The sequence below is a fragment of the Tachyglossus aculeatus genome, chromosome 2, assembly GCF_015852505.1.
Source record: "Tachyglossus aculeatus isolate mTacAcu1 chromosome 2, mTacAcu1.pri, whole genome shotgun sequence".
In the NCBI taxonomy this organism is placed as follows: domain Eukaryota; kingdom Metazoa; phylum Chordata; class Mammalia; order Monotremata; family Tachyglossidae; genus Tachyglossus; species Tachyglossus aculeatus.
Window position 1 is genome coordinate 74,536,262 of NC_052067.1, and position 25,544 is coordinate 74,561,805.

The following is a 25,544-nucleotide window of genomic DNA, read 5'->3' on the forward strand; positions in this document are numbered from 1 at the left end:
AGACTCTCTAAATAACTTTATTTATAGTGAGCTGAAGGAGGGTACATATTCACAGGGGGGTCAGATGAAACAGCTGAAGCAAAGTTTCAGAAAGGGGTCAACGGTTATCTGCAAGGGATGATCTGACTGCTGGCCTGTCTGGAGGCAGGGGCTGGACAAGATGACCCTTTTAAATTTATGAATGCAACATTGCTATTGACAGCTGGGAAATAACAGCAGGTGGGGCTTAGGATGGTGGGAATTGATCAGAAAAGGCTTCCTAGAAGAACTGCGATTTAGGGAGAAATTTGAAGTTGGAAAAAACTGTAGTCTGGTAGCAGAGGGAGGGAGTTCCATGTAGGAGGAATGGTGTGAGCAGAGTCAAGAGTGAGATACAGTTGGAAAGTGAGATTGAGAGGAGCAATGTGGAGAAAGCTGAGAGCTCACCTCCTCCAGGAGGCCTTCCCAGACTGAGCCCCCTCCTTCCTCTCCCCCTCCTCCCCCTCCCCATCCTTCCCACCTTACCTCCTTCCCCTCCCCACAGCACCTGTATATATGTTTGTACATATTTATTACTCTATTTTACTTGTACATATTTACTATTCTATTTATTTTATTTTATTAATGTGATTTGTTTTGTTGTCTGTGTCCCCCTTCTAGACTGTGAGCCTGCTGTTGGGTAGGGACCATCTCTATATGTTGCCAACTTGTACTCCCCAAGCGCTTAGTACAGTGCTCTGCACACAGTAAATGCTCAATAAATACAACTGAATGAATGAATGAATGAATATCTATGAAAACAAATCTATTTCTATTTGAATTTGTCTTTTACTCCATTTAAAGATAATGAGGCTTCTTTGTAAATGGTTTATATAGAGAGAAGCAGCGTGGCTCAGTGGAAAGAGCCCGGGCTTGGGAGTCAGAGGTCATGGGTTCAAAGCCCAGCTCTACAGCTTGTCAGCTGTGTGACTTTGGGCAAGTCACTAAATTTCCCTGTGCCTCAGTTACCTCACCTGTAAAATGAGGGTTAGAATTGTGAGCCCCACAAGGGACAACCTTATCACCTTGTATCCTCCCCAGCGCTTAGAACAGTGCTCTGCACATAGTGAGCGCTTAACAAATACCAAAATTATTATTATTATTATTATTATTATATGCAATAGAGGATGTAAATTACAGAATATAATTATTATAAAATAACCATCCCAATGGAACCTTTGAGAAACGAGCAAAGGAACTGGGGGATCTTAGCCTGGAGAAGAAAAGACAGATATGTCATTTTTGTGGTCTGCTGGAGCAGGCTTGTGAAGTAATCCTGTCCCATAGTCTATACCCAAACTGTGTCTAGTGGTTGCCTAATTGAATTGAGGGTAACACCCAGTGGATGGCTTTTAAATGGCTCCGCATCACCTTGAGAATACCAATTGGGCATTGTCAGACAGAATTCAGTCTTGGTTCCATTGTCCTTCAGTATCTTTATCAAGATATTGATACAATGAAAAAAACAAAGAGGAACAGATGATAATAAATTGGGGGGTTGCTAGCAAAAGAACCTAATTTAGTGATATGAATTCTCGAAAGTAAAGTCATGATTAAGGTACACAAGTACAGGGTGAGAGAAGACCTGGCAACAGACATAAGGACAGAGAAAAATGGGGCAAATATGAGGGGCCATAAAATGACTGAGTCAGGAATGCTGTTCCACTGTGGCAGGGAAATGAAAATCTGCAGCAAGCCAATCCTTATGATAGAGTATTATACTCCATTCTGTTACAGCATTGAAAGAAAGAATGTGAAGGAAGTTGAGAGAGCAACTACAGCATTTTTTAATTTAAGCTGGGGAAACAGGTCATTGTAGGAGAATTTAAAGAAACGGGGATGAGGAGAAGAAGATGCATCCTGCTCCTAGGTCCAGTCCTTACAAGACTCTGGCGGCAGTCCACCCCCATGTAGGTTCTGCTATCTCCAACACTGGAAACTGGTTAATTGATTTTCACCCTTTATTCACCCCTCCTTAAGCCCCACAACACTTATGAAGCTCATCTCTGACTGTAAGCTCATTGTGGAAGGGAATGTGTCTGTTTATTGTTGTACTGTACTCTCCCAAGCGCTTAGTACAGTGCTCTGCCCACAGTAAGCACTCAGTAAATATGAATGAATGAATGAATCTGTAATTGATTTATTTATATTAATATCTTCTCCCTCTCTAGACTATAAGCTCGTTGTGGGCAGGGGATGCACCTACCAACTCTGTTATACTGTACTCTCCAAAACACCTAGAACAATGCTCTGCACACATTAAGCCCTCAGTAAATATGATTGATTGATTCATTCATTCGTTAAAAATAAACTAGGCTCTCTCCTGGATACTTTAAATATTCAGGTGCCTGGAGCCAGGTTGCAGAACCAGATAACTTCATGAGGCCTTTGATGCAATGCATATAGATTTGGCATGAAGTTGGAAAAAACTGTAGTCTGGTAGAAGAGGGAGGGAGTTCCATGTAGGAGGAATGGTGTGAGCAGAGTCAAGAGTGAGATACACTTGGAAAGTGAGATTGAGAGGAGCAATGTGGAGAAAGCTGGTGGGTAGCTTTCTCACTGTACCTCAATGTATCACCTATCTCACTGCCAACCCCTCGCCTACATTCTTCCTCTGGCCTGGAACTCCCTCCCGCCTCAAATCCAACAGACAATTACTCTCCCCACCTTCAAAGCCTTATTGAAGGCAAATCTCCTCCAAGAGGCCTTCCCTGACTAAACCCCCATTTCCTCTTCTCCCACTACCTTATGCGTCACCTAGACATGCTCCCTTTATTCATCCCCCTCCCAGCCCCAAGAATTTATGTACATATTGTTCAATAAATTTTCAATCATATTTCTTAAGCGCTTACTGTGTGCAGAGCACTGTACTAAGCGCTTGGGAAGTACAAGTTGGCAACATATAGAGACGGTCAGTACCCAACAACGGGCTCACATTGAATGAATGAACATCTGTAATGTATTTATTTATGTTAATATCTTTCTCCCCCTCTAGACTTTAAACTAGCTGTGGGTAGGGAATGTGTCTGTTTATTGTTATATTGTACTCTCCCAAGCCCTTACATGGTAAGTGCTCAATAAATATGATTGAATGAATGAAAGCCTCGAAGCTAATAATAATAATTAATTGTCGTATTTGTTAAATGCTTACTATGTACCAGGCACTGTTCTAAGTGCTGGGGTGGATAGAAGTAAAACGGGTTGGACACAGTCCCTGTCCCACATGGGGCTCACAATCTTAATCCCCCTTTTACAGGTGAGGAAACTGAGGCCCAGAGAAGTTAAGTGACTTGCCCAAGATCAGAAAGAGCCATCACAGAAGTAGGAGAGCCAGATGAGAGGCATATTGGCAAAACCAAGACAAGACTGTGTTACTAGGAGGATAGTGTGACCCACAGAGTCAAAGGTGGTCAAGAGAGTGAGAAGAATTAGAATGGTGAAGAGCTCACTGGTATTTTTGACCACGGAAAGCATGTAATCTTAGTAGGGTGGGCAAAAACCAGATTGCAATGGGTCAACAAGAGGGCTGGGGCAGAGGAAGTGAAAGTAGAGGGTTTATACATAATTCTTGAGGAATTTAGGCAAGAATAAGAACAAAGTGATGGGGCGATAGTTGGAGAGGGCGGTGGGCTCCAAAGAAGGCTTTTTCAGAATAGAGAGGCTTGAGTGTCTGAAGGTAGAGGGGAAGGAGCTAGGGAGTAAGTGGTAGAAGATGGTAGTAAGAGAGGAGAGGAGAGTGGGAGCAACTGATTTGAAGGGTGAGAGGACATGGGGTCAGAGGCACAGATTGAGGAGGTGGATTTTGAGAGCAGGCAGAAGACCTCCTCTTCAGGTATAGCTGGGAAGGAGGAGAGAGGGCTTAGCACTGAGGAGGCATTGGAAGGATTTTAAAGTAGTCATGTGAGATCATCAGAGGTTAATAATAATAACTGCGGTGTTTGTTAAGTGCTCACTATGTGTCAAGCAGTGTTCTAAGCACAGGGGAAGATACAAGATCATCAGATCAGACACAGTCTTTGTCCTACATGGGGCTCACAATCTAAGTAGGAGGGAGAACAGGTACTGGGTCTCCATTTTACAGATGAGGTAACTGAGGCACAGAGAAGTTAAGTGACTTGCCCAAGGTCACACAGCTGAATCTGACAATTACTCCCCCCGCTTTCAAATCCTTATTGAAGGCACATCTCCTCCAAGAGGCCTTCCCTGACTAAGCCCTTTTTTTCCTTTTCTTCCACTCCCTTTTGCACTGCCCTGACTTGCTCCCTTTAGTCATCCCTCCTCCCAGCCCCACAGCACTTACGTATACATCTGTAATTTATTTATTTTTATTAATGTCTGTTGACCCCTCTAGACTGTAAGCTCGTTTTGGGCAGGGAATATGTCTGTTTTATTGCACTCTTCCAGGTGCTTAGTACAGTGCTCTGCACACAGTAAGAAGTCAAAAAATATGATTGATTGATTGATTGATTTTGTCTATTTCACCCACGTCCTTGCTCTGGCCTGGAACTCCATTCCCCTCTGTATACCACAGGCCACCACTCATCCCACCTTCAAAGCCCTTCTAAAATCACATCTCCTCTAAGAGCCCTTCCCTGATGAATCCCACTTTTCCTGTATTTCCTCTCCCTTCTGTGTCACCTATGCACTTAGAACTTGATTTTCACCCCACCCTCAGTTCAACAGCACGTAGGTTTATATCCATAATTTATTTATTATGATGTCTAACTCCTCCTGTAGATTGTAAACTCCTCATGGTCAGGGATCTTGTCTACCAACTCTGTTGTATTACACTCTCCCAAGTGCTTAGTACAGTGCTCTGCACACAGTAAATGCTCAAATAAATAATATCGATGGACTGATTGATACATACATATACTTGTTATATATTTACGGCTCTTAGTCCAAAAGACCTCTTTGTCCAAAGACCTAACAAAGTTATTGCTTTGCTCATTCCCTTGTTCCTGACCTCCTGAAATAGGTTCAGGGGAAGGGGAAGGTGTGAACAAGTGATGGTCTGGGTGGATGGGGCTGGAAATAATAATAATAATAAGTATGGTATTTGTTAAGCTCATACTATATGCCAAGCACTGTGGTAGATACAAGGTAATCTGGTTGTCCCATATGGGGCTCACAGTCTTAATCCCCACTTTACAGATGGGGTAACTGGGGCACAGAGAAGTTAAGTGGCTTGCCCAAAGTCACACAGCAGACAAGTGGTGGAGCCAGGATTAGAAACCACATCCTCTGACTCCCAAGCGCGGGCTCTTTCTACAAAGCCACACTGTTTCTCTAATGGCAATGGCTGGGGTTCGGAGAAGGGAAAAGGGCAGTTGGGCCATCAATGTCATCCTTTCCACAGTGCCCTTTTCCCTGCATGTCTGTGATGTGAGAAGCAGCGTGGCTCAGTGGAAAGAGCACGGACTTTGGAGTCAGAGGTCATGGGTTCAAATCCCGGCTCCGCCAATTGTCAGCTGTGTGACTTTGGGCAAGTCACTTAGCTTCTCTGTGCCTCGGTTATGTCATCTGCAAAATGGGGGATTAAGACTGTGAGCCCCCCATGGGACAACCTGATCACCTTGTAACCTCCCCAGCGATTAGAACAGTGCTTTGCACACAGTAGGCACTTAATAAATGCCATTATTATTATTATTATGTGCAGGAACGTGACTCTGCCTTTAAATGGTGGCCTAGGTCTTGGGCTCTGAACCCTCAACTATTCCCAGTGGGTTTTGGGGGCCACATGAAGGATGACTGGTGGCCAATCTCTTGTGGTATGGTGTGTGGAACAGAATAGCTACATGTTGTCGCCCTCATGGCCTCAGGCCCCTATCCAAGTGTGAAGGATTGGAATAAACATGAATCTGAGACTGTGAGCTCCATGTGAGACAGGGACTGTGCCCAACCTGATTATCTTGTACCGGTCCTAGTACTTAGCACAATGTTTGGTGCTAAGTAAGTGCTGTGCAAAATTATGATTATTGTAATTATTATAATTATTATCCTTATTACTGCTGCTGGAAATAGTAGTAGGTCAGATAGACTCTGTTGGTGGTTCTCTAGACAGAAGTTTGCTGTGGGCAGGGGATGTGTCTACCAACTCTTGTGTTGTCCTCATTGTGGGCAGGGAATGTGCCTATTATATTATTATACTGTACTCTCCCAAGGGCTTAGTACAGTGCTTTGCACAAAGTAAGCACTCAATAAATATGATTGACTGACTGGCTTAATACAGTGCTCTGCACACAGTAAGCACTCAATCGAGTGCTTATTGAAAAGTAGCATAGCTCAGTGGAAAGAGCAAGGGCTTTGGAGTCAGAGGTTATGGGTTCAAATCCCAGCTCTGCTAATTGTCAGCTGTGTGACTTTGGGCAAGTCACTTCACTTCTCTGTGCCTCAGTTACCTCATCTGCAAAATGGGGATTAAGACTGTGAGCCCCCTGTGGGACAACCTGATCACCTTGTAACCTCCCCAGCGCTTAGAACAGTGCTTTGCACATAGTAAGCACTTAACAAATGCCATTAAAAAATCAATACAATTGATTGACTGAGCCAGTCTGTGCCCACCCTCGGCTTAGACAAACAAAAAAATACTAGGAACTTCTTGCAAGAAGGAGTTTATGCTTCTGAGACATTCTCTGATGGCTGGGAGTTTGTCCTTTTGTCCTTGAATGCTGAAGAAGCAGCCTGCCTGCTTTACTACTCCGTGCCTCCTGCTTTACTCCAGGTGACAGCCTGGCTGCTGCCTTCCAGTCAGTCAGACAATTGTTTTACTGAGTGCCTACAGTGGGCAGAGCACTGTATTAAGCGTGTGGGAGAGTACAATATAACAACCACATTCCCTGCCCACAACAAGCTTCCAGTTTGGGTGGGGCTGCATCACATTTGCACGCATGTTTTGTGAACTGCTCTGGGAGGAAGGGAGCTGTGGAAGGGTAAAAAAAATAATATTAGAAGTGAATTACTTCCCTGTAACTCCACTGCAGACCATCAGGTGATCTCTCTAACATCAAATATTTATAAAAAAAATTTCAATACAGCTGTTATCTTTTTGCCCCCAAGGTGTAGGAAAATGTCTCCCTACAAGAAGCAGGAAGCTTTGGTATAACAACCATTTCAAAGACAAGTAATGCAGAGCACTTTATTTACAAAAGTATGAGAGTACATACTATTTAAAGTTAAATTATTTGACACAGGATGTTAGACTAAGGCTGTGCTACATACTTTAGCTTCCAAAATCTATAAACTAACCTTGCTGCCACTTTTTTTTAAACTAAAGTGGAAAACTGGTTTGATGGGCAGTTGATATTTAAAGACAGTAAACATCAATAGCTGAGTGGAACTGCATAGGTTGATGAAAGAAGTAAAGCGTTAAAATATATATATGACTGTTTTCACAAGGGCCAAATTTGCCTAACCAAGGAATAGGCTTCCAAATAAAACGGTGGAAACATTTAAGTAAAACAAACACAAATGACACCATTTAGGAAGCAATACTGGGCTAAACCCCTCTCAGGACTGCACCTGGAGAGTTTCCAGGACTCTACCAGTCTCAGCTTTGGGAGGAAGAGTCAAGCAGAGGCCTACCCATTCCACTCCTAGCTTGGACAGTGGCTAGTGAGTGGAAGGCAATCTGCTAAAAAATCAAAACTCACCTGTGCTGGGCAGAAGCAGCATGGGAGATAGTAGAGGGCAGAGACTCAAGGGTACTATGCGGAAGAAGGCCATGGTAAACCGCTTCTCTATTTTTACCATGAAAAGTCTATGGATACACTACCAAAATGACTGCAGACAGAAGTGTAGCGTTCTGGGAGAGATGCATCCATGGAGTCACTAGGAGTCGGAGACGACTCGACAGCATAAGACAAGACGAGACTAGGCTAGAGGTCAAATCACCTACCTTGGTGAAAGCTTTGTTAACCAGCCCCTTAACCAAGTGGAAAACTCTATTCACTAACCCTTGTGGAGAGGTTCCCAAAATAGGAAAATCTGTGGGACTGATCCCTTTCCGTGAAGGAGTTTGGAATGATTGAAGCCTCCTCCTCTCCCACCACCACCTTCCCATCCCAGCTCTACTGGAGGGTTTGCACAATCAACTCTTTCCTAATCTGATGAGAATAGCTTCAGTTTCCTCTGATCAGGAACATCCATATGTCTGTTCCTCCTTTTTCAGGCTGTAAGTTCTCCCATTTGCTGGTCTACTAATGTTTAGGGAACTGTACTTTCTATCAGTTTCAGCCTCAGGGTGATTTAATTGGAAATGCAAATGTCCCACTTGAGTACCCAAATTTAAAGGGCCATGGTTTGCTGTGATATCGGCTTTAGCAGTAGAGACTTCACTTGCTTTGAGTTCTATGTGAAAAATCCAAAATCCCTTACAGGGCAATATTGGCTTTTCAATAATCTGTATTTTTGACCAATTGGATATTCCTATTTCCCATGAATGTATCATTATAAAATCTTTCTACTCCTGGGCTTCTCAAATTTGCTCTTTTTGAATAGCCCTGCCCCCCACCCCTCCTTTTTTCTTTTCTAGGAAGTTAGAGAGCGCTCGATTGGCACCTTCTTAATCGTATTTGATACCTCCTTGAAGGAAGGTTAACCATTTTTTACTTCTATTGCACATACCCAAGGTAACTCTGCACTTTTGTTGTCTCTAAAACTGTAAGCTCATTGTATGCAGGGAATGTGTATGCTAACTCCGTTGTAGTGCACTCTCCCAAGGGTTTACAATGTAAATGCTAAATACTATCTATTGATTGATAGGTGCTCAGAAGCTTTTTTATGGCAATTAAGTGTGTACTATGTGTCAAACACAATTCAAGTAGGAAGGAGAAGTTGTTGATGAGGATTTTCATGTATCTTTACCCACACATTCCTCACATTTCATTCATTCAATCGTATTTATTGAGCGCTTACTGTGTGCAGAGCACTGTACTAAGCGCTTGGGAAGTACAAATCGGCAGCATATAGAGACAGTCCCTACCCAACAGCGGGCTCACAGTCTAGAAGGGGGAGACTATTCTATTTATTTTGTTAATGAAGTGCATCTAGCTTTACTTCTGTTTCATTCATTCATTCAATCGTATTTATTGAGCGTTTACTGTGTGCAGAGCACCGGACTAAGCGCTTGGAAAGTACAAGTCGGCAACATCTAGAGACGGTCCCTACCCAACAGCACGCTCACAGTCTAGAAGGGGGAGGCAGAGAACCAAACGTAGACAGCTCACAGTTTCAATCCCCATTTCACTGATTTAGGCACAGAGATGTGAAGTGACTTGCCCAAGGCCACACAGCAGACAAGCGGCAGGGCCATTCGTTCGTATTTTCCGAGCGCTTACTGCGTGCAGAGCATTTTACGAAAGGCTTGGGAGAGTACGACATCACCGACGCGCATACAGGGCCCCGTCCCCCACCTGCCCCCCGGCCCCAGGACCACTCCAAGGGACCACTCCAAGACTACTCCAAGGGAACTCAGAGCTACTATTCAGAAAGTTCATTTTTTCCAGAATTTTATTACTCACGCCTGGCGTGACGCTTCACGACACACATTAATCACACTGCTCAATAATCCAAACGAAAGCACTGTCCATAAGAGAAAAATAGAGGGGGATAACGGGGCAGTAGATTTGTTAGATTGCAGCCTTATTTTACCTATCATTTAGTACTCAATTCTCAGACGCGCAGACAGTCAACTCTCACCACTTGGGTGGTCAATGTCAGCACTATGGAACTGCAGACTCCCCTTGGCTAATTTGTGGTCTGTAGGAAGGAGCGTGGGCCTGGGGGCCACTTGCCTGCTTGGTTGGGCAAGCTACTTAATATCTCTGTGCATCAGTTTCCTCACCTATAAAATGGTAAATAAATACCTGCTCTCTTTTCCCCCTTAGGCTTAGCCCCATGTGGGACAGGGACTATGTCTGACCTGATTATCTTGTATCTATCCCAATGCTTAATACAGTGCTTGGGGAAGAGTGCTTAACCACAACCACAGTTATGAATGTTATTGTCCTCTTTTTTCTCCTCAAAAACAAATGGTTATTTGGTTCCCACTATGGGCTGAACATTGGGCTTGGCGCTGCCAATCTTGGTGAATGGAAGTTGCTACTCTTATAGCCTGGGACATAGGTTGGAACATGAAGGATCTCACTGAATTGTAGATCTGTTTTTCCTGCGCGTATAAGTGAGAGGTTGGGGGAATATGAACAGTGCCTCGAAGTGTTCTTATGGCTTGCCCTGGGGGAAAATGGAATCTAGTGAGTTCATCTCCCCCACTTCAAATCCTTATTGAAGGCACATCTCCTCCAAGAGGTCTGCCCTGACTAAGCGCCCCCTTTCCTCTTCTCCCACTCCTTTTTGCACAGTCTTGACTTGCTCCCTTTGTCTTTCCACCCTTCTAGCCCCACAGCACTTATGTATATAGCCGTAATTTATTTATTTATATTAATGTCTGTCTCCCCCCACAAGACTGTAAGCTTGCTGTGAGCAGGGAATGTATTGTACTCGCCTATGTGCTTAGTACAGTGCTCTACATACAGTAAGTGCTCAATAAATATGATTGAATGAATGAATTTAAAAAACAAAACAAATGGAAAAAATTACGCTTGGTCAAATGAAAAATCAATCATCAAGGAGGTTTATTGAGTGCTTACTATGTGCCGAGCACTGTATTGAGCACTTATGAGAGTACAATACAACAGAATTAGCAGACACGTTCCCTGCCCATAAGGAGCTTACTGTCTAGAGGGGGAGACAGACATTAATGCAAATAATTTATAACATAATTTAAAGATATGTACATTAAGTGCTGTGGGGGTGGGGATGAGGTGAACATGAAATGTCCACAGGTCATGGACCCAAGTACATAGACAATGCAGAAGGGAGAGGGAGCCAGGGAAGAAGAGGGCATAATTGGGGAAGGCCTCTTGGAGATGTGATCTTAATAATGCTTTGAAAGTGGGGAGACTGGTAGGTGGTCTGGAATGTATGGAGGGGGCAGGGAGTTCCAGGCTAGGGGGAGGATGTGGGAAAGAGATTGATGGTGAGATATATGAGATTGGGGCACAGCAAGTAAGCTGGGGCTAGAGGAGCAGCGTGTGCGGGCTGGGATGTAGTATGAGATTAGTGAGGTGAGGTAGGATGGGGCAAGCTGATGAGTGCTTTAAAGCTGATGGAAAGGATTTTCTGTTTGATCTGGAATGCTGCTTTTCTTTCATATTATTCATTCATTCAATTGTATTTATTGAGCGCTTACTGTGTGCACAGCACTGTACTAAGCGCTTGGGAAGTACAAATCGGCAACATATAGAGACGGTCCCTACCCAACAACGGGCTCACAGTCTAGAAGGTGGAGACCTTTAGACCTTTTATTAGACCTTTTCATGCTTAGACCTTCGACGTTTGCATGCTTCTCTCCTTTTACAACCCAGCCCGCACACTTGACTCCTCTACTGCTAACCTTTTCACCATGCCTCGATCTCACCTGTCTCTCTGCTGACCCCTTACCCATGTCCTCTCTCTGGCCTGGAATGCCCTCCCTCCTCAAAGCCAACAGACAATTACTCTGCCCCCTGCAAAGCCTTGTTGAAGGCACATCTCCTCTAAGGGGCCTTCCCAGGTTAAGCCGCACTTTTCCTCGTCTCCCTCTCCCTTCTGCGTCACCCTGACTTTCTCCCTTTGTTCTTCCCCCTCCCAGCCCCAAAACACTTATGTACATATCAGTAATTTTATTTATTTGTATTGATGTCTGTCTCCCTGGTTCTAGACTGTAAGCTTATTGAGGGCAGGGAATGTCACTGCTTATTGTTGTATTGTACTTTCCCAAGCACTTAGTACAGTGCTCTGCACACAGTAATTTCAGATTTGACCCTCAGTGGAAAACAATAATAATAATAATAATTGTGGCATTTGTTAAGCATTCCAGGCACTGTATTAAGCACTGGGGTAGGCACAAGCAAATCAGATCAGATACAGTAACTGTCCCAAATTGGGGTTTACAGTCTTAATCTCCATTTTACAGATGAGGTAATTGAGGCATTGAGCTGTTTAGTGACTTGCCCAAGGTCACTCAGCAGACAAGTGGTGGACCTAGAATGAGAACCCAAGTCCATCTGAACCCCTCCACTCCTGGCCCACGCTCTGTCTACTAGACCACTCTGCACTCCTGCTTTCTCTTTTCCACTCTCTCAGACTTCTTCTTTACCTAATTACAACCCACTTGTTAGGAATTCCTCTTGCATGCGGTTGCTAAGGATGCATTATGCATGACAGCTGAGATTTTACTTTGATTTTTATAGAATGAGTAAACCAATGGTGGTGGGGGTGGGGGCAAGAGGGCGGGCACGGAAAGCAGAAAGCAGGGGTGGGAAGAGCACATCTTCACCCATGAGAGACTCGTACCAGAACGTAACTGTTTGGGGCAGACTTTTTAGCCTCTGAAAAACAATTAAGACATTTTCCTATTGATCTGAGGTGATTTCTTAGCTCTGCAGTCTGAAAATCCTCCCTTGAACTTCCGAACCAATGCAAGTCGACGAGAAAAGGTAGTAGGAGAAGTGCATAATGGTCCTGGATGGAAGAGTGACTAATGGATTGGGTGGGGGTGGGGAGGAGGCGAAGGGAAGGGGGGCTGAGCAGCAGGGCACTGACAGAGAGACTGCTTTCTCCCCATAGGAGAGAGTGGAGTGCTCACTCCCACTCCCATTATTACGGTGTCACATTAAATTCAAAGAAAGGAAGCAAAAGCGGCTTTCTTGTACCAGCATCAGGGAAGATCACAAGCCAGAAATATCTGTGAGTCTCAGATTCTCTTGGGTCTTCTTACCCAATCCTTTATCATTAAGATTACTTTATGAGTTAACAGAAACTACTATGCTTTTGTTGTCTATAATTGTCTACTTTTGAAGTGAAAAGATATGTATAAGTGAGAAACAAAGCAGGAGTTCTCCACCCCTGAAATTCTCTCAAGTAAAACATGACAATAAAAATAGAGAATTGTTCCAGCTATATTACAGTAGATAAATTAGGGAACGTAGATAAAGCTCTCTAAAAGGTGAGTTTGGGCAGTGTTCCTTAGTGGAAAGAGCATAGGCCTGTCAGTCAGAGGACCTGGGTTCTGATCCTGGCCCCTTCACTTGTCTGCTGTGTGATCTTGGGCTGGGCAAGTCACCTGGGGATTCAATTCCTGTTTTCCCTCCTACTTAGACTGTGAGCCCTTTGTGGGACCTGATGATCTTGTTTCTACCTCAGCCCTTAGTACACTGCTTTACACATAGTAAGCACTTAACAAATACTATTATTAGTAGTATTATTCTCATTGTTAATAATAAATTCAAGATGTACTTGTCTTGAAAGATGCTTATGTTTTGGAAATCATCAAGCAGAGGAAGTCATTCTCCCCTCCTATTTCTAAGAAGGGTGTCCAGTGTTGAGGGCAGTGAAGGACACTCCAAAAATCAGCATGCAATCTAAGCAAAGTCAAAACACGGTACTGTGTTTTTCCAATTATGCCATTCATGTCCTTACAATATTTTTTGTGGCTGATGTAAAGCTGCTCATCGCTGTTTCTTCTAGGAAGATGGAACTGGCAGTGACTCAGAGGTCAACTGCCATTAGCTAAAGCTTTCTGCAAAGAGCAAAATGATTCTTTCTGGTTCAACAATGTGTTTTAGAAGTAAAGACCCACAGTTCATATGTGATCATGTAGAGCACTCAGTCCTACTATTGAGAGACCAAATTAGTGGTCAACCTTTAGAAATGAAGTAGTACGCTGGTCACTGAGTCATGAGGACCTACTGGATACCCCCCGTCGGCACCCTGCAGCACTGATTTTGTTAGATGTTGTCTCACTATGGCAATGAGACTAAACTATGGCTCAGCTGCAACAACTATTGAGCTGCCATGTTTGCATGGACTATTCTAGTCCATTCAATTCTACCCATGAAAAATATTAACAGTGCTTATTAGCCAAGGGTCCCCACAGCACTTAGGCACACACTTCTAATTTATTTGTATTAATGTCTATCTCCCCCTGTAGACTGTAAGCTCATCAGGGGCAGGGAACATTTCTACCAACTCTGTTCCAGCCTGTGGAGTTGATTGTCTGCAAGCAGGGCTGGAAGCTGGAGGAAAAGGCTCCTGGACCCTCTAAGAGTACGTAAATGATTGACACCAGTGCAGCCATCTATAACCGACTGACACCAATGCATCTGGGAGGCTTGCTACCTGTGTTAATGGACTGTCATCATTTAGATTTCAGCTTGGGACAGGAGTCTAACACCTTATGCTTCAGCTTGAGGGAAAATAAAGACAAGACAATTGTGCAAAGCCTATGAAGGAGAAAATGGAAAGAGAATTTGTTTTGTTTCAGTAATGAAGCTTGAGCAGAAGTGATGAAGCCGGAGATTTGATTACCTTTCTTATAGAAGGCATAAATACATATGGTTTGCTTTTTGGGTTATAAAATTACTCCATCTTACTGTTTGACTCCATGGCCTCCTGGATAATGAATTTCCCTCCAGCTTGGCTTGGTTTGGCATTCTGGTGTTATCTGATCTCTTTTAGGCCAGCATTTCATCCTGTGTTCCTCGGGCAGCAGAAGTATTCCTTCGGGCAGACCTTTCCAGGTCATTTCCAGAGTCAAGGGAACCTTTACAATGCATCCCAGTGTCCCCTCTTGGATCTAAGATAGACCTGAGACTTATGAGCTCTAGGAAGATGAGCATCCCTTCTGTAAATCCGAAGGAAGGCCTGAGAAGTCTCACTTTACCCAGCAGCTCCCAAAGGAGGAGGCTCATTCAGCAGGCGTTTTCTTATCCCAAGAATCATGATGATGGGAGTCTCTCTTCAACTGACTGCAAGCCTTAATCTTGAGAGTTCAGGATCAAAAACCTGAGCAGAAGAACTGACGCTAGTGACACTGATTTGCAAAGTGCCACTTGCATTGTCTTGGGAAGAGGAGTGCAATGACTAAGTAGGCAACATAATGCATGCAAAAGTATTTTTTACCAATTACTCAATCAATCAATAGTCTTTATCTATCACTGTGTTCAGAGCCCTGTGCTAAGAGCTCGGGAAAAAACAGTACACTTGAGTTGGTACACGTGATCCTTGCTCTCAAGGGGCTTTCAGTCTACGGAGGAAGACAGGCATTAAAATAAAGTACATATTAGGGACACAGTAGAGTATAAGTTCCCCTCAGGATCACACCTAGAGAGTTAATAATACTAATGATGGTATTTGTTAAGTGTTTATTATTGGGCCAAGCACTTTTCTAAATGCTGGGGTAGAAACAAGGTAATTAGCTTATCCCACATGGGGATCGCAGTCTTAATCCCCATTCCACAGATGAGGTAACTGAGGCCCAAAGTTACTCAGCTGACAAGTGTCAGAGCTGGGATTAGAACCCATGACCTCTGACTCTTCACTCTGCAGTTTCCAGTACTCTACCAGTCTCTGCTATGGGAGGGAGAGTCGAGCAGAGGCATTTAAATTCCCAGCTTGGGTAGTGGCTAGTGAGTGGAAGGCAATATGCTACAAGTCAAAACTCACCTATGACGGGCAGCAGCATCATGGGAGAGAGTCGAGAGTGGAGACTCAGGTTTACTGTGCGGAAGGAGGCAATGGTAAACCGCTTCCGTATTTTTACCAAGAAAACTCTACGGATACACTACCAGAATGATTGCAGGTGGAGAGCTGGGTGTTCTGGGAGAGATGTGTCCATGCGGAGATGGCTCGACAGCATAAGACAAGACAAGAGTATAAGGATAAGTACGGAAGAGCTGTGGGCCTGGGGTGAGTATCAAAGTGCTTAAGGAAAATAAATACAATCAGTGGTGATGCAGAAGACAGGTCAGACAGGGGAAATGAGAGCTTGGCCAGGGAAGGCCTCTTGGGGGAGAATTGATTTTAGGAGAATTTTGAAGGTGAGGAGAGAAGAGCGCTGTCAGATATGAACAGGCCTGAGGGAGATTGTGGACAAAGGGTCATTGGCAGGATAGATGAGACTGAGGTACAGAGAGGACCTCCTCCTTTATTCTGTAAGCTCCTTGTGGGCAGGGAACATGTCTACGAAGTCTATTCTATTGTATTCTCCCATGCACTTAGGACGGTGCTCTGCACACAGTAAGCCCTCACAATACCATTCAGCAATCGACTGAATGAGAGTAGGTTGGCATTAGGGGAGTAGAGTATTTGAACTGGGTTGTGGAAGGAGATCAGTGAGGTACCTTGGGAAGGAAAGATCTGGCTGAGTGCATTAAAGCTGATGGTACAGAGTTTCTGTTTGTCATGGAGGAGGTAGGGCGATCACTGGAGGTTTTTAAGGACTGAAGAGAAATGGACCCACCGGAACCCAAATCGACTGTGTGGGACCCATTTTTCATTCATTCATTCAATCAATCGCATTTATTGAGTGCTTACTGTGTACAGAGAACTGTACTAAGCACTTGGGAAGTACAAGTTGGCAACATATAGAGACGGTCCCTACCCAGCAACGGGCTCACAGTCTAGAAGGGAGAGACAGACAATAAAACAAAACATGTAGACATGTGACCTCAGCATATTGCTCCAAACTACAGACTTGATGAACAAGTACAAGAGTGAGACTATCTTAAACACAATCTTTCAGAAAATTCAATGAATTAAAAACATCAATATAATGGCAGAATAAGCGATCACTCTTCTGGCAACACACATCATTCAAATCAGCAATGGCTCTAGAAAATATTGTGAACATGCCCACATAGCAAGAGTATCAAGTCGCAACCTTTCCTAACATGAGGATGGTTGGGGATGTATTGTCCACATTCTAGGGGGATTGACTCTATTTGTACTGGAAGGGAGTGTTGCTTGTTGGCTTGATCATTCTGATTTTAGAAAAAAAAATCAATGAAATAGTATGTTTTTAAATTTTTCCAGGTGGGCATAAAATCATAGTGCAGGCAATCATTTGCCTGCTCTCCATTTCATTTTGCAGAACAAGAAAAAACACACAAACAAAAAAGAATCAAACAAAAAACACTAAGCAATAAAACCAGTGTCCAAGAAAAACATTTAGTTTCAAAAAAGGTTGAAAAATGTAGCTTTGGAAAGATCACTGCTTACATGGGATTGTTCAACAAATTCCTGTTGTGTGAGGTTTGGCATGCACATTCTAAAAATATAAGCATCTGGGGAAACTGGGGAACAAAGCCCAGGTCTTGGACCCAATGAGGCTCGCAGTGTGAATCTGTTAGTGATTATATCCATAATGAAATATGTGCCCAAATTTAGCAATGCACAACTTAATACAATCTGAAAACACAGCATGCAGAGTCCTTACCATAATATATAGCCAACAGCAAAGGTGCATACAGCAGCAAGTCCAGAGCTCCTGCTGGGATACTGATGATGTGATGTCCTCATCTCGATCAATATAAAAGGCAAAACTGTTGTATGCTAAAAAAGAAAAAAAATACGAAATCAGGTGATGCAAAATAATTCTCATTTCAATTCAGTGGTTGGTTGTCCTTCAGTGGGAGACCAAGTGGCACACATTTCTAGTAAGAAACAATTATTCAGAAGCTATTTGGTCCTGAATGGCTCTCTAGAGAGGCTAAATAGAGTTAATAATAATAATGCCATTTGTTAAGCGCTTACTATATGCAAAGCACTGTTCTAAGTGCTGGGAAGGCTACAAGGTGATCAGGTTGTCCCACGTGGGGCTCACAGTTTTAATCCCCATTTTACAGATGAGGTAACTGAGGCACAGAGAAGTTAAGTGACTTGCCCAAAGTCACACAGCTGACAACTGGCAGAGCTGGGACTTGAACCCAAGACCTCTGACTCCCAAGCCCGTGCTCTTTCCAACTGAGCCATGCTGCTTCCAATAGTTAAGCTATTGCACCAGTTGACACCACTGTTTTATTTGCTTTAGGATTTTCTATTGAGGGCAGGTGGGGCATATTCAGTTCAAGTTTTATTGTTGTCAGTTAAATATGCAGATGTCTCAGCAAGCCAGATTGATTGATTGCATAGGCCAAGTATTTACTGATCAGTTAGGGAGACATCCTTGCAGAGGAAAGGTGCTGTTTGCTAATTGCAAGATCAGGCCAGCCATCAGGGTACATTGAAACTTCAGGAATAGACCTCCTAAGAGAAACTCAGGAACTTACCAGTGGGCTGAAGCTGTTTACTTAATCCAATTAGAGAAATTTTATATGACCCTCCAAGTAGATCACTGTACTCTTCAGGGAAGACTCGAGCACTCTAAATCCAATTTCAATCAATCAATCACTGTCTGCTTCTAGACTGTGAGCCTGTTGTTGGGTAGGGATTGTCTCTGTTGCCAGATTGTACTGTCCAAGTGCTTAGTACAGTGCTCTGCATACAGTAAGCATTCAATAAATATGACTGAGTGAATGAAATGAATGCTTCCCCTTCTAGGTTTTATTGTGATTATTATTATTAATAACAATTATAATTTAAAAGCTTGTTATATGCCAAGCACTGTTCTAAGAGCTGGGGTAACACAGGTTAGTCAGGTTCGACACAGTCCCTGTCCCACATGGGGCTCACACTCTTAATCCCCGTTTTATGGATGCAGTAACTGAGGCCCAGAGAAATTAAATGATTTGCTCAAGGTCACATAGCAGACGTGGTGAAACTGGGATTAGAAGCGGGTCTTTCTGACTCTCAGCCCTGTGCTCTACCCATTAAGCCATGCTGCCTTTACATTCCCTGAGTCTACCAACTCTACTAACACTCTACCAAATGCTTAATATAGTGCTCTGCGCACAGTAAATTCTCAATAAATCAATCAATCGTATTTATTGAGCGCTTACTGTGTGCAGAGCACTGTACTAAGCGCTTGGGTAGTACAAGTTGGCGACATATAGAGACAGTCCCTACCCAACAGTGGGCTCACAGTCTAGAAGGGGGAGACAGAGAACAAAACCAAACATATTAACAAAATAAAATAAATAGAATAGATATGTACAAGTAAAATAGAGTAAAATAAATTTTACTCTAAAATTGATTGATAGAGTAAATTGATTTACTCTAAATCAATAAATATCATTGATTGATTGATTAATATTTATTGAGCATGTATTTTGTGCAGAGCATGTTATTAAGTACTTGAGAGATACAATAGAATTGGTACATATAACCCCAACTCATATGTACCACCCCAACTCTCAAGGAACTCATAGTCTAGCAAGGAAGACAGGCACTAAAATAAATATATAAATGTAAAGGAATATATATAATCACTATGGTGACGGCTTCTGAGTACCCATATGTGTATGTAACACAGAAATGCTGAAGTGGCAGTTGTATAGGATGTAGGGTGAGTAATGGGAGATTTATCTGCAAAGGAGTCCTGGAGGAGATGTGATTTCAGTAGGGCTTTCAAGACCAAGAGAGCTGTGGTCAGCTGGATCAAACAATCAGTCAATTGTATTTATTGAGCACTTATTATGTGACGATGATGATGACGATGGTATTTGTTAAGCACTTACCATGTGCCAAGCACTGTTCTAAGCACTGGGGTAGATACAACGTAGCCCATGTGGGGCTCATAGTCTTAGTCCCCATTTTGCAGATGAGGTAACTGAGGCACAGAGAAGTTAAGTGACTTGCCCAAAGTCACACAGCTGACAAGTGGCAGAGTGGGGATTAGAACCCACAACCTCTGACTCCCACATGCTCTTCCCACTAAACCAAGCTGCTTCTCAAGTACTCAGACCACTGTACTAAGCGCTTGGAGTGATAATTACCACTGATTAACTGGTGTAATTTGCTATAGGAAGAAATGGTGTGCAGGACATTGGTCAAGATATGATTGTGTGATTCTGCTGAAACTTCCCAATTTCTGCCTGAACTTTCTGGCACTGTGCCATATAGTACTTCTGGGTTTTTGCAGTCATACAGTATTCAATAGAGCAAATAGCAACAAACGGCAAGAGTCCAAAGTATTCAACTAGTAGCAGGCATACCATATCAATCTGTATTGGAAAAAGATAGCGTCAAAGTATCTTCAAATCATCTATGCTTTAACCTACTGATTCCCACTGGATCAATGGTTTCTAAACCTGATTATCCCATAACACGAGATTCTTCAAGAAGACAGCCCTCATGTTATAGAACTCCCCGCATTTTATTTAAACAAAGACTGCACCCTATTACTCCATTAGTTTAGGTGGGAAAATGAGGCTTAGAGTACACTCAAGAAGCCTAGCTCGGTCTATTCTTTAGACTTAGCAGAGGGCATAGTCCTGAAAATTGAGATTTGGGAATTAAATGTGATTCTGTGACATCTCAAAGACCCAGGAAATACTGGTGACTCCAAATAACTCTTGGACCTTCGCCTGCCCTAGAGCCTAGCTCTAGCTAGGGTTTCATTGACAGGAAGGTAATACCATACTCTCCCAAGCACTTAGTACAGTGCTCTGCACACAGTAAGCACTCAACAAATACAATTGAATGAATCAATGAATAAATCCTGTTCTGAGCACTAACCCCCCTACCCCTCCAAACCACCACCACCAGTTTCAGTTCTCAATCGAACTTGCTGAAGAGCCAGAAAAGGACCTTTGTTCTTGTTTTAATTCCACGTGTGCCCACCCCTGGGAGGAATTCAAAGCTTAATATTTGCTCAGTGAAGTTCTTCAAACATGAGTTGGGATTATAACAGGATGGAAACAAGCGGGAGATATACACCTTGTCAGGCAAAACAGATTTAATAATGCCCAAAAAGCAAAGCTTTGGAAAGTCTATTTTAATACAAAAAAAAGTGAATTATTTGGATAGGAAATAATAGAACTGTGGAAAATGTCTGCTTGAAGAGGAACCGTATACAACTCTGGATAGCTGTTTCAATTCTCAGTACATTAGTAATGAATGCCTGGCATTCAGAGAATGTCAGGTGAATAATACGGCACTTTGGGGAGCTTTCTATTGCTTCATCTTTTCAGGGCTTCTCAGAGTTTTTTGGGATTGTTTTTGCTTTTCAATTGTATGATTAGCTTCCAAGGAAATCATATTACTCGGGTGTGATCTCTGAGGCACTTACTAGAATCTCAAAGACCTATTAACATATCCATTGTCATCTTGAATTAACTGTGTTTTTTCTCCTTAGCAACATCAGATTACTCTTACTTTAACTTCTCCAATTAGATACAATGGCACAGATAGTTAAAAATGGCCTAAAGTAATTTCCAGTGGCAAGATATAGCAAATAATCCCTTTTACAAGAAGCCAGATCTCCATATCCCCCTGCCTTACCTCCTTCCCCTCCCCACAGCACCTGTATATATGTATATATGTTTGTACATATTTATTACTCTATTTATTTATTTTACTTGTACATATTTATTCTATTTATTTTATTTTGTTAATATGTTTTGTTTTGTTGTCTGTCTCCCCCTTCTAGACTGTGAGCCCGCTGTTGGGTAGGGACCATCTCTATATGTTGCCAACTTGTACTTCCCAAGCGCTTAGTACAGTGCTCTGCACACAGTAAGTGCTCAATAAATACGATTGAATGAATGAATGAATGAATATAAGCACTCACAATGCGCAGAGCACTGTACTAAACACTTGAGAAAGTACGACGCAATAAAGAGTGACAATCCCTGCTCACAATGAGCTCACAGTCTAGCAGGGGGAGACAGACATCAATACAAATAAATAGGTAACAATACAAATAAATAAAATTACAGATACACACATAAGTGCTGTGGGGTTGGGAGAGGGGGGAAGAGCAAAGGAAAGAAGTCAGGGTGATGCAGAAGGGATTGGGAGATGAGGAAAAGTGGGGCTTAGCCTGGGAAGGCCTCTTGGAGGAGATATGCCTTCAGTAAGGCTTTGAAGCAGGGGGAGAGTAACTGTCTTGCAGATTTGAGGAGGGAAGGCATTCCATTCATTCATTCAATCATATTTATTGAGCTCTTACTGTGTGCAGAGCACTGTACTAAGCGCTTGGGAAGTACAAATTGGCAACATATAGAGATGGTACCTACCCAACAATGGGCTCACAGTCTAGAAGGGGAAGACAGACAAAGAAACCCAAAACAAGTAGACAGGTGTCAATACCATCAGAATAAATAGAATTATAAATAAATAAATAAATAGAATTATAGCTATATACACATCATTAATAAAATAGGGTAATAAATATGTACAATATACACAAGTGCTGTGGGGAGGGGGAGGGGGAAGGGCAGAGAGAGGGAGGGGAAGCAATGGGGTCAAGCCTGCCTACTTGTTTTGTTTTGTTGTCTGTCTTCCCCTTTCTAGACTGATAGCCCATTGTTGGGTAGGGATCGTCTCTATCTGTTGCCAAATTGTACTTTCCAAGTGCTTAGTACAGTGCTCTGCACACAGTAAGCACTCAATAAATATGCTCAATAATAATAATAATAATTTTGGTATTTGTTAAGCGCTTACTATGTGCCAAGCACTGTTCAAAGCACTGGAGGAGATACAAGGTAATCAGGTTGTCCCACATGGGGCTCACAGTCTTAATCCCTATTTTCTAGATGAGGTAACTGAGGCCCAGAGAGGTTAAGTGACTTGCCCAAAGTCACACAGCTGATAAGTGGTGGAGCTGGGATTAGAACCCATGACTTCTGACTGCCAAGCCTGAGCTCTTTCCACTGAGCCATGCTGCTTCTCTAATAAATACAACTGAATGAATGAATGAATGAATGAATGAATGAGTTTGGAGAGTAATGGTAGGAGGGAAATGGGGTGATAACTGGAGGGAGCTGTGGGGTCAAGGGAGGGTTTTTTTAGGATGGGGGAGACATGGGCATGTTTGAAGGCACTGGGGAAGAAGCCATTGGAGAGTGAATGGTTGAAGATGGCTGTTAGGGAGGGAATTAATCAATCAATCAATCAATCGTATTTATTGAGTGCTTACTGTGTGCAGAGCACTGTACTAAGCGCTTGGGAAGTACAAGTTGGCAACATATAGAGACAGTCCCTACTCAACAGTGGGCTCACAGTCTAAAAGGGGGAGACAGAGAACAAAACCAAACATACTAACAAAATAAAATAAATAGAATAGATATGTACAAGTAAAATAAATAAATAAATAGAGTAATAAACATGTACAAACATATATACATGTATATAGGTGCTGTGGGGAAGGGAAGGAGGTAAGGCTGGGGGGATGGAGAGGGGGAAGAGGGGGAGAGGAAGGAAGGGGCTCAGTCTGGGAAGGCCTCCTGGAGGAGGTGAGCTCTCAGTAGGGCCTTGAAGGGAGGAAGAGAGCTAGCTTGGCGGGTGTTAGTAGGGAGGGCATTCCAGGCCAAGGGGATGACGTGGGCCGGGGGTCGATGGCGGGACAGGCGAGAACGAGGCCTAACGGTGAGGAGATTAGTGGCAGAGGAGCGGAGGGTGCGGGCTGGGCTGGAGAAGGAGAGAAGGGAGGTGAGGTAGGAGGGGGCGAGGTGATGGACAGCCTTGAAGCCCAGGGTGAGGAGTTTCTGCCCGATGCGCAGATTGATTAGTAGCCCCTGGAGATTTTTGAAGAGGGGAGTAACATGCCCAGAGCGTTTCTGGACAAAGACAATCTGGGCAGCAGCATGAAGTATGGATTGAAGTGGGGAGAGACATGAGGATGGGAGATCAGAGAGAAGGCTGACACAGTAGTCCAGACGGGATAGGATGAGAGCTTGAACGAGCAGGGTAGCGGTTTGGATGGAGAGGAAAGGGCGGATCTTGGCAATGTTGCGGAGCTGAGACCGGCAGGTTTTGGTGATGGCTTGGATGTGAGGGGTGAATGAGAGAGCAGAGTCGAGGATGACACCAAGGTTGCGGGCTTGTGAGACGGGAAGGATGGTACTGCCGTCCACAGTGATGGGAAAGTCAGGGAGAGGGCAGGGTTTGGGAGGGAAGACAAGGAGTTCAGTCTTGGACATGTTGAGTATTAGGTGGCAGGCAGACATCCAGATGGGGATGTCCTGAAGGCAGGAGGAGATGCGAGCCTGGAGAGAGGGGGAGAGAGCAGGGGCAGAGATGTAGATCTGGGTGTCATCAGCGTAGAGATGATAGTTGAAGCCGTGGGAGCGAATGAGGTCACCAAGGGAGTGAGTGCAGATCGAGAACAGAAGGGGACCAAGCACTGAACCTTGGGGAACCCCCACAGTAAGGGGATGGGAGCGGGAGGAGGAGCCTGCAAAAGAGACTGAGAATGAACAACCGGAGAGATAAGAGGAGAACCAGGAGAGGACAGAGTCTGTGAAGCCAAGGTCGGATAGCGTGTTGAGGAGAAGGGAAGAAGGGAAGGGGTGAGGGTTTTTATGAAGTACCAAGGAATGGGGTCCTATGCACAATCAATCAATCAGTGGTATTTATTGAGTGCTTACTGTGTGCAGAGCACTGCTGTACTAAGCATTTGGGAGTTAGTAGACACATTTGCTGACCACAAGGAGTTTACAGTCTGGAGACGATGACAGACATTAAAATAAATGCCCATAAGTGCCCAATCAACAACTTAAATTAGAATACTTTTTGATAATAATGATGGGGCATCTTCTCAAGAATAAAGTCAATGAACTAGGAGCCCCATATCAAATATCTAAAGTTCAAACTTGGTCCTCCCTCACAACTCTTCCGTTTTCTTCCTATTGCTCATGGTTTTCAACCTGCATGGACCTCCCTCCCACTCAAATCAACCTAACCTTGTCCCTTCCTACATGCAAAGTCATCTCCATCAAGTGGCATGTCCAGATTTATTCATTCCTTACAAGTCATATCATCCTATTAACTGCCTTAACCATCCTGTGTATATTTATTTTATATTTAATTAATTTGTTCCTACCTTAAATTCATCTCCATCAAGTAGCATGTCCAGATTTATCCATTCCTTCCAAGTCATGTCACCCAATTAACTACCTTAGCAGTCCTGTGCATAGTTATTTTCTATTTATTTGCTTTCTTTTGTTCATCATTTATATCTGGGTTCAGATTATTTTACTTAGTACATGTTTGTAAATATGCGTTCACTTGTCTTCCCGATTAAATTGTGGACTCCTCAAGAGTAAGGACTATACTCATCTTAATTCCCAAGTACCTAGTACAGTATCCTACACATGGTAGGGATATAATAAAGTATGTGATGACAAGGACAAAATAAATCTCCATCTCTCTTTATGCACTGCATCTTAGTCAAAGATTCCATCTGAAAATTATCTGTTTGTGCCAGCACATGATCCAACTTGCTGATACACTGTGAGGGCAGGCATAAGAGCCTTTGTGAAAGTTTTCTGTTAGGTGGCTCTCTAGACTGTAAGCTCATTATGGGCAGGGAACGTGTCTGCTAATTCTGCTGTACTGTACTCTCCCACGTGCTTGGAACAGTGCTCTGCACATAATAAGTGCTCAATAAATACTATTGATTGGTTGACTGACTAGACTTTGAAGGGCAGGCCTTCAAGCCCTTAGTGAGCAGGGATTGTCTTTATTGCTGAATTGTACTTTCCAAGCTCTTAGTACAGTGCTCTGCACACAGTAAGCGCTCAATAAATACCACTGAATGAATG

General features: G+C 43.3%; 1 protein-coding gene and 1 non-coding gene across 3 annotated transcripts in view; one reads left to right on the forward strand and one right to left on the reverse strand.

Moving 5' to 3' along the window:
- AIG1 (androgen induced 1) overlaps positions 1 to 25,544 on the reverse strand; it is a 308,723-nt gene that overhangs the window by 35,242 nt on the left and 247,937 nt on the right. For both annotated transcript variants that reach the window (XM_038768294.1, XM_038768303.1), the window contains exon 4: positions 17,336 to 17,451. In XM_038768294.1, the coding sequence (XP_038624222.1) occupies positions 17,336 to 17,451 (116 nt within the window). The remainder of the gene's footprint in view (positions 1 to 17,335; positions 17,452 to 25,544) is intronic.
- On the forward strand, positions 7,522 to 7,659 carry LOC119924713. The gene has a single exon (XR_005449409.1). It is a non-coding gene; the product is annotated as a small nucleolar RNA SNORA7 (small nucleolar RNA).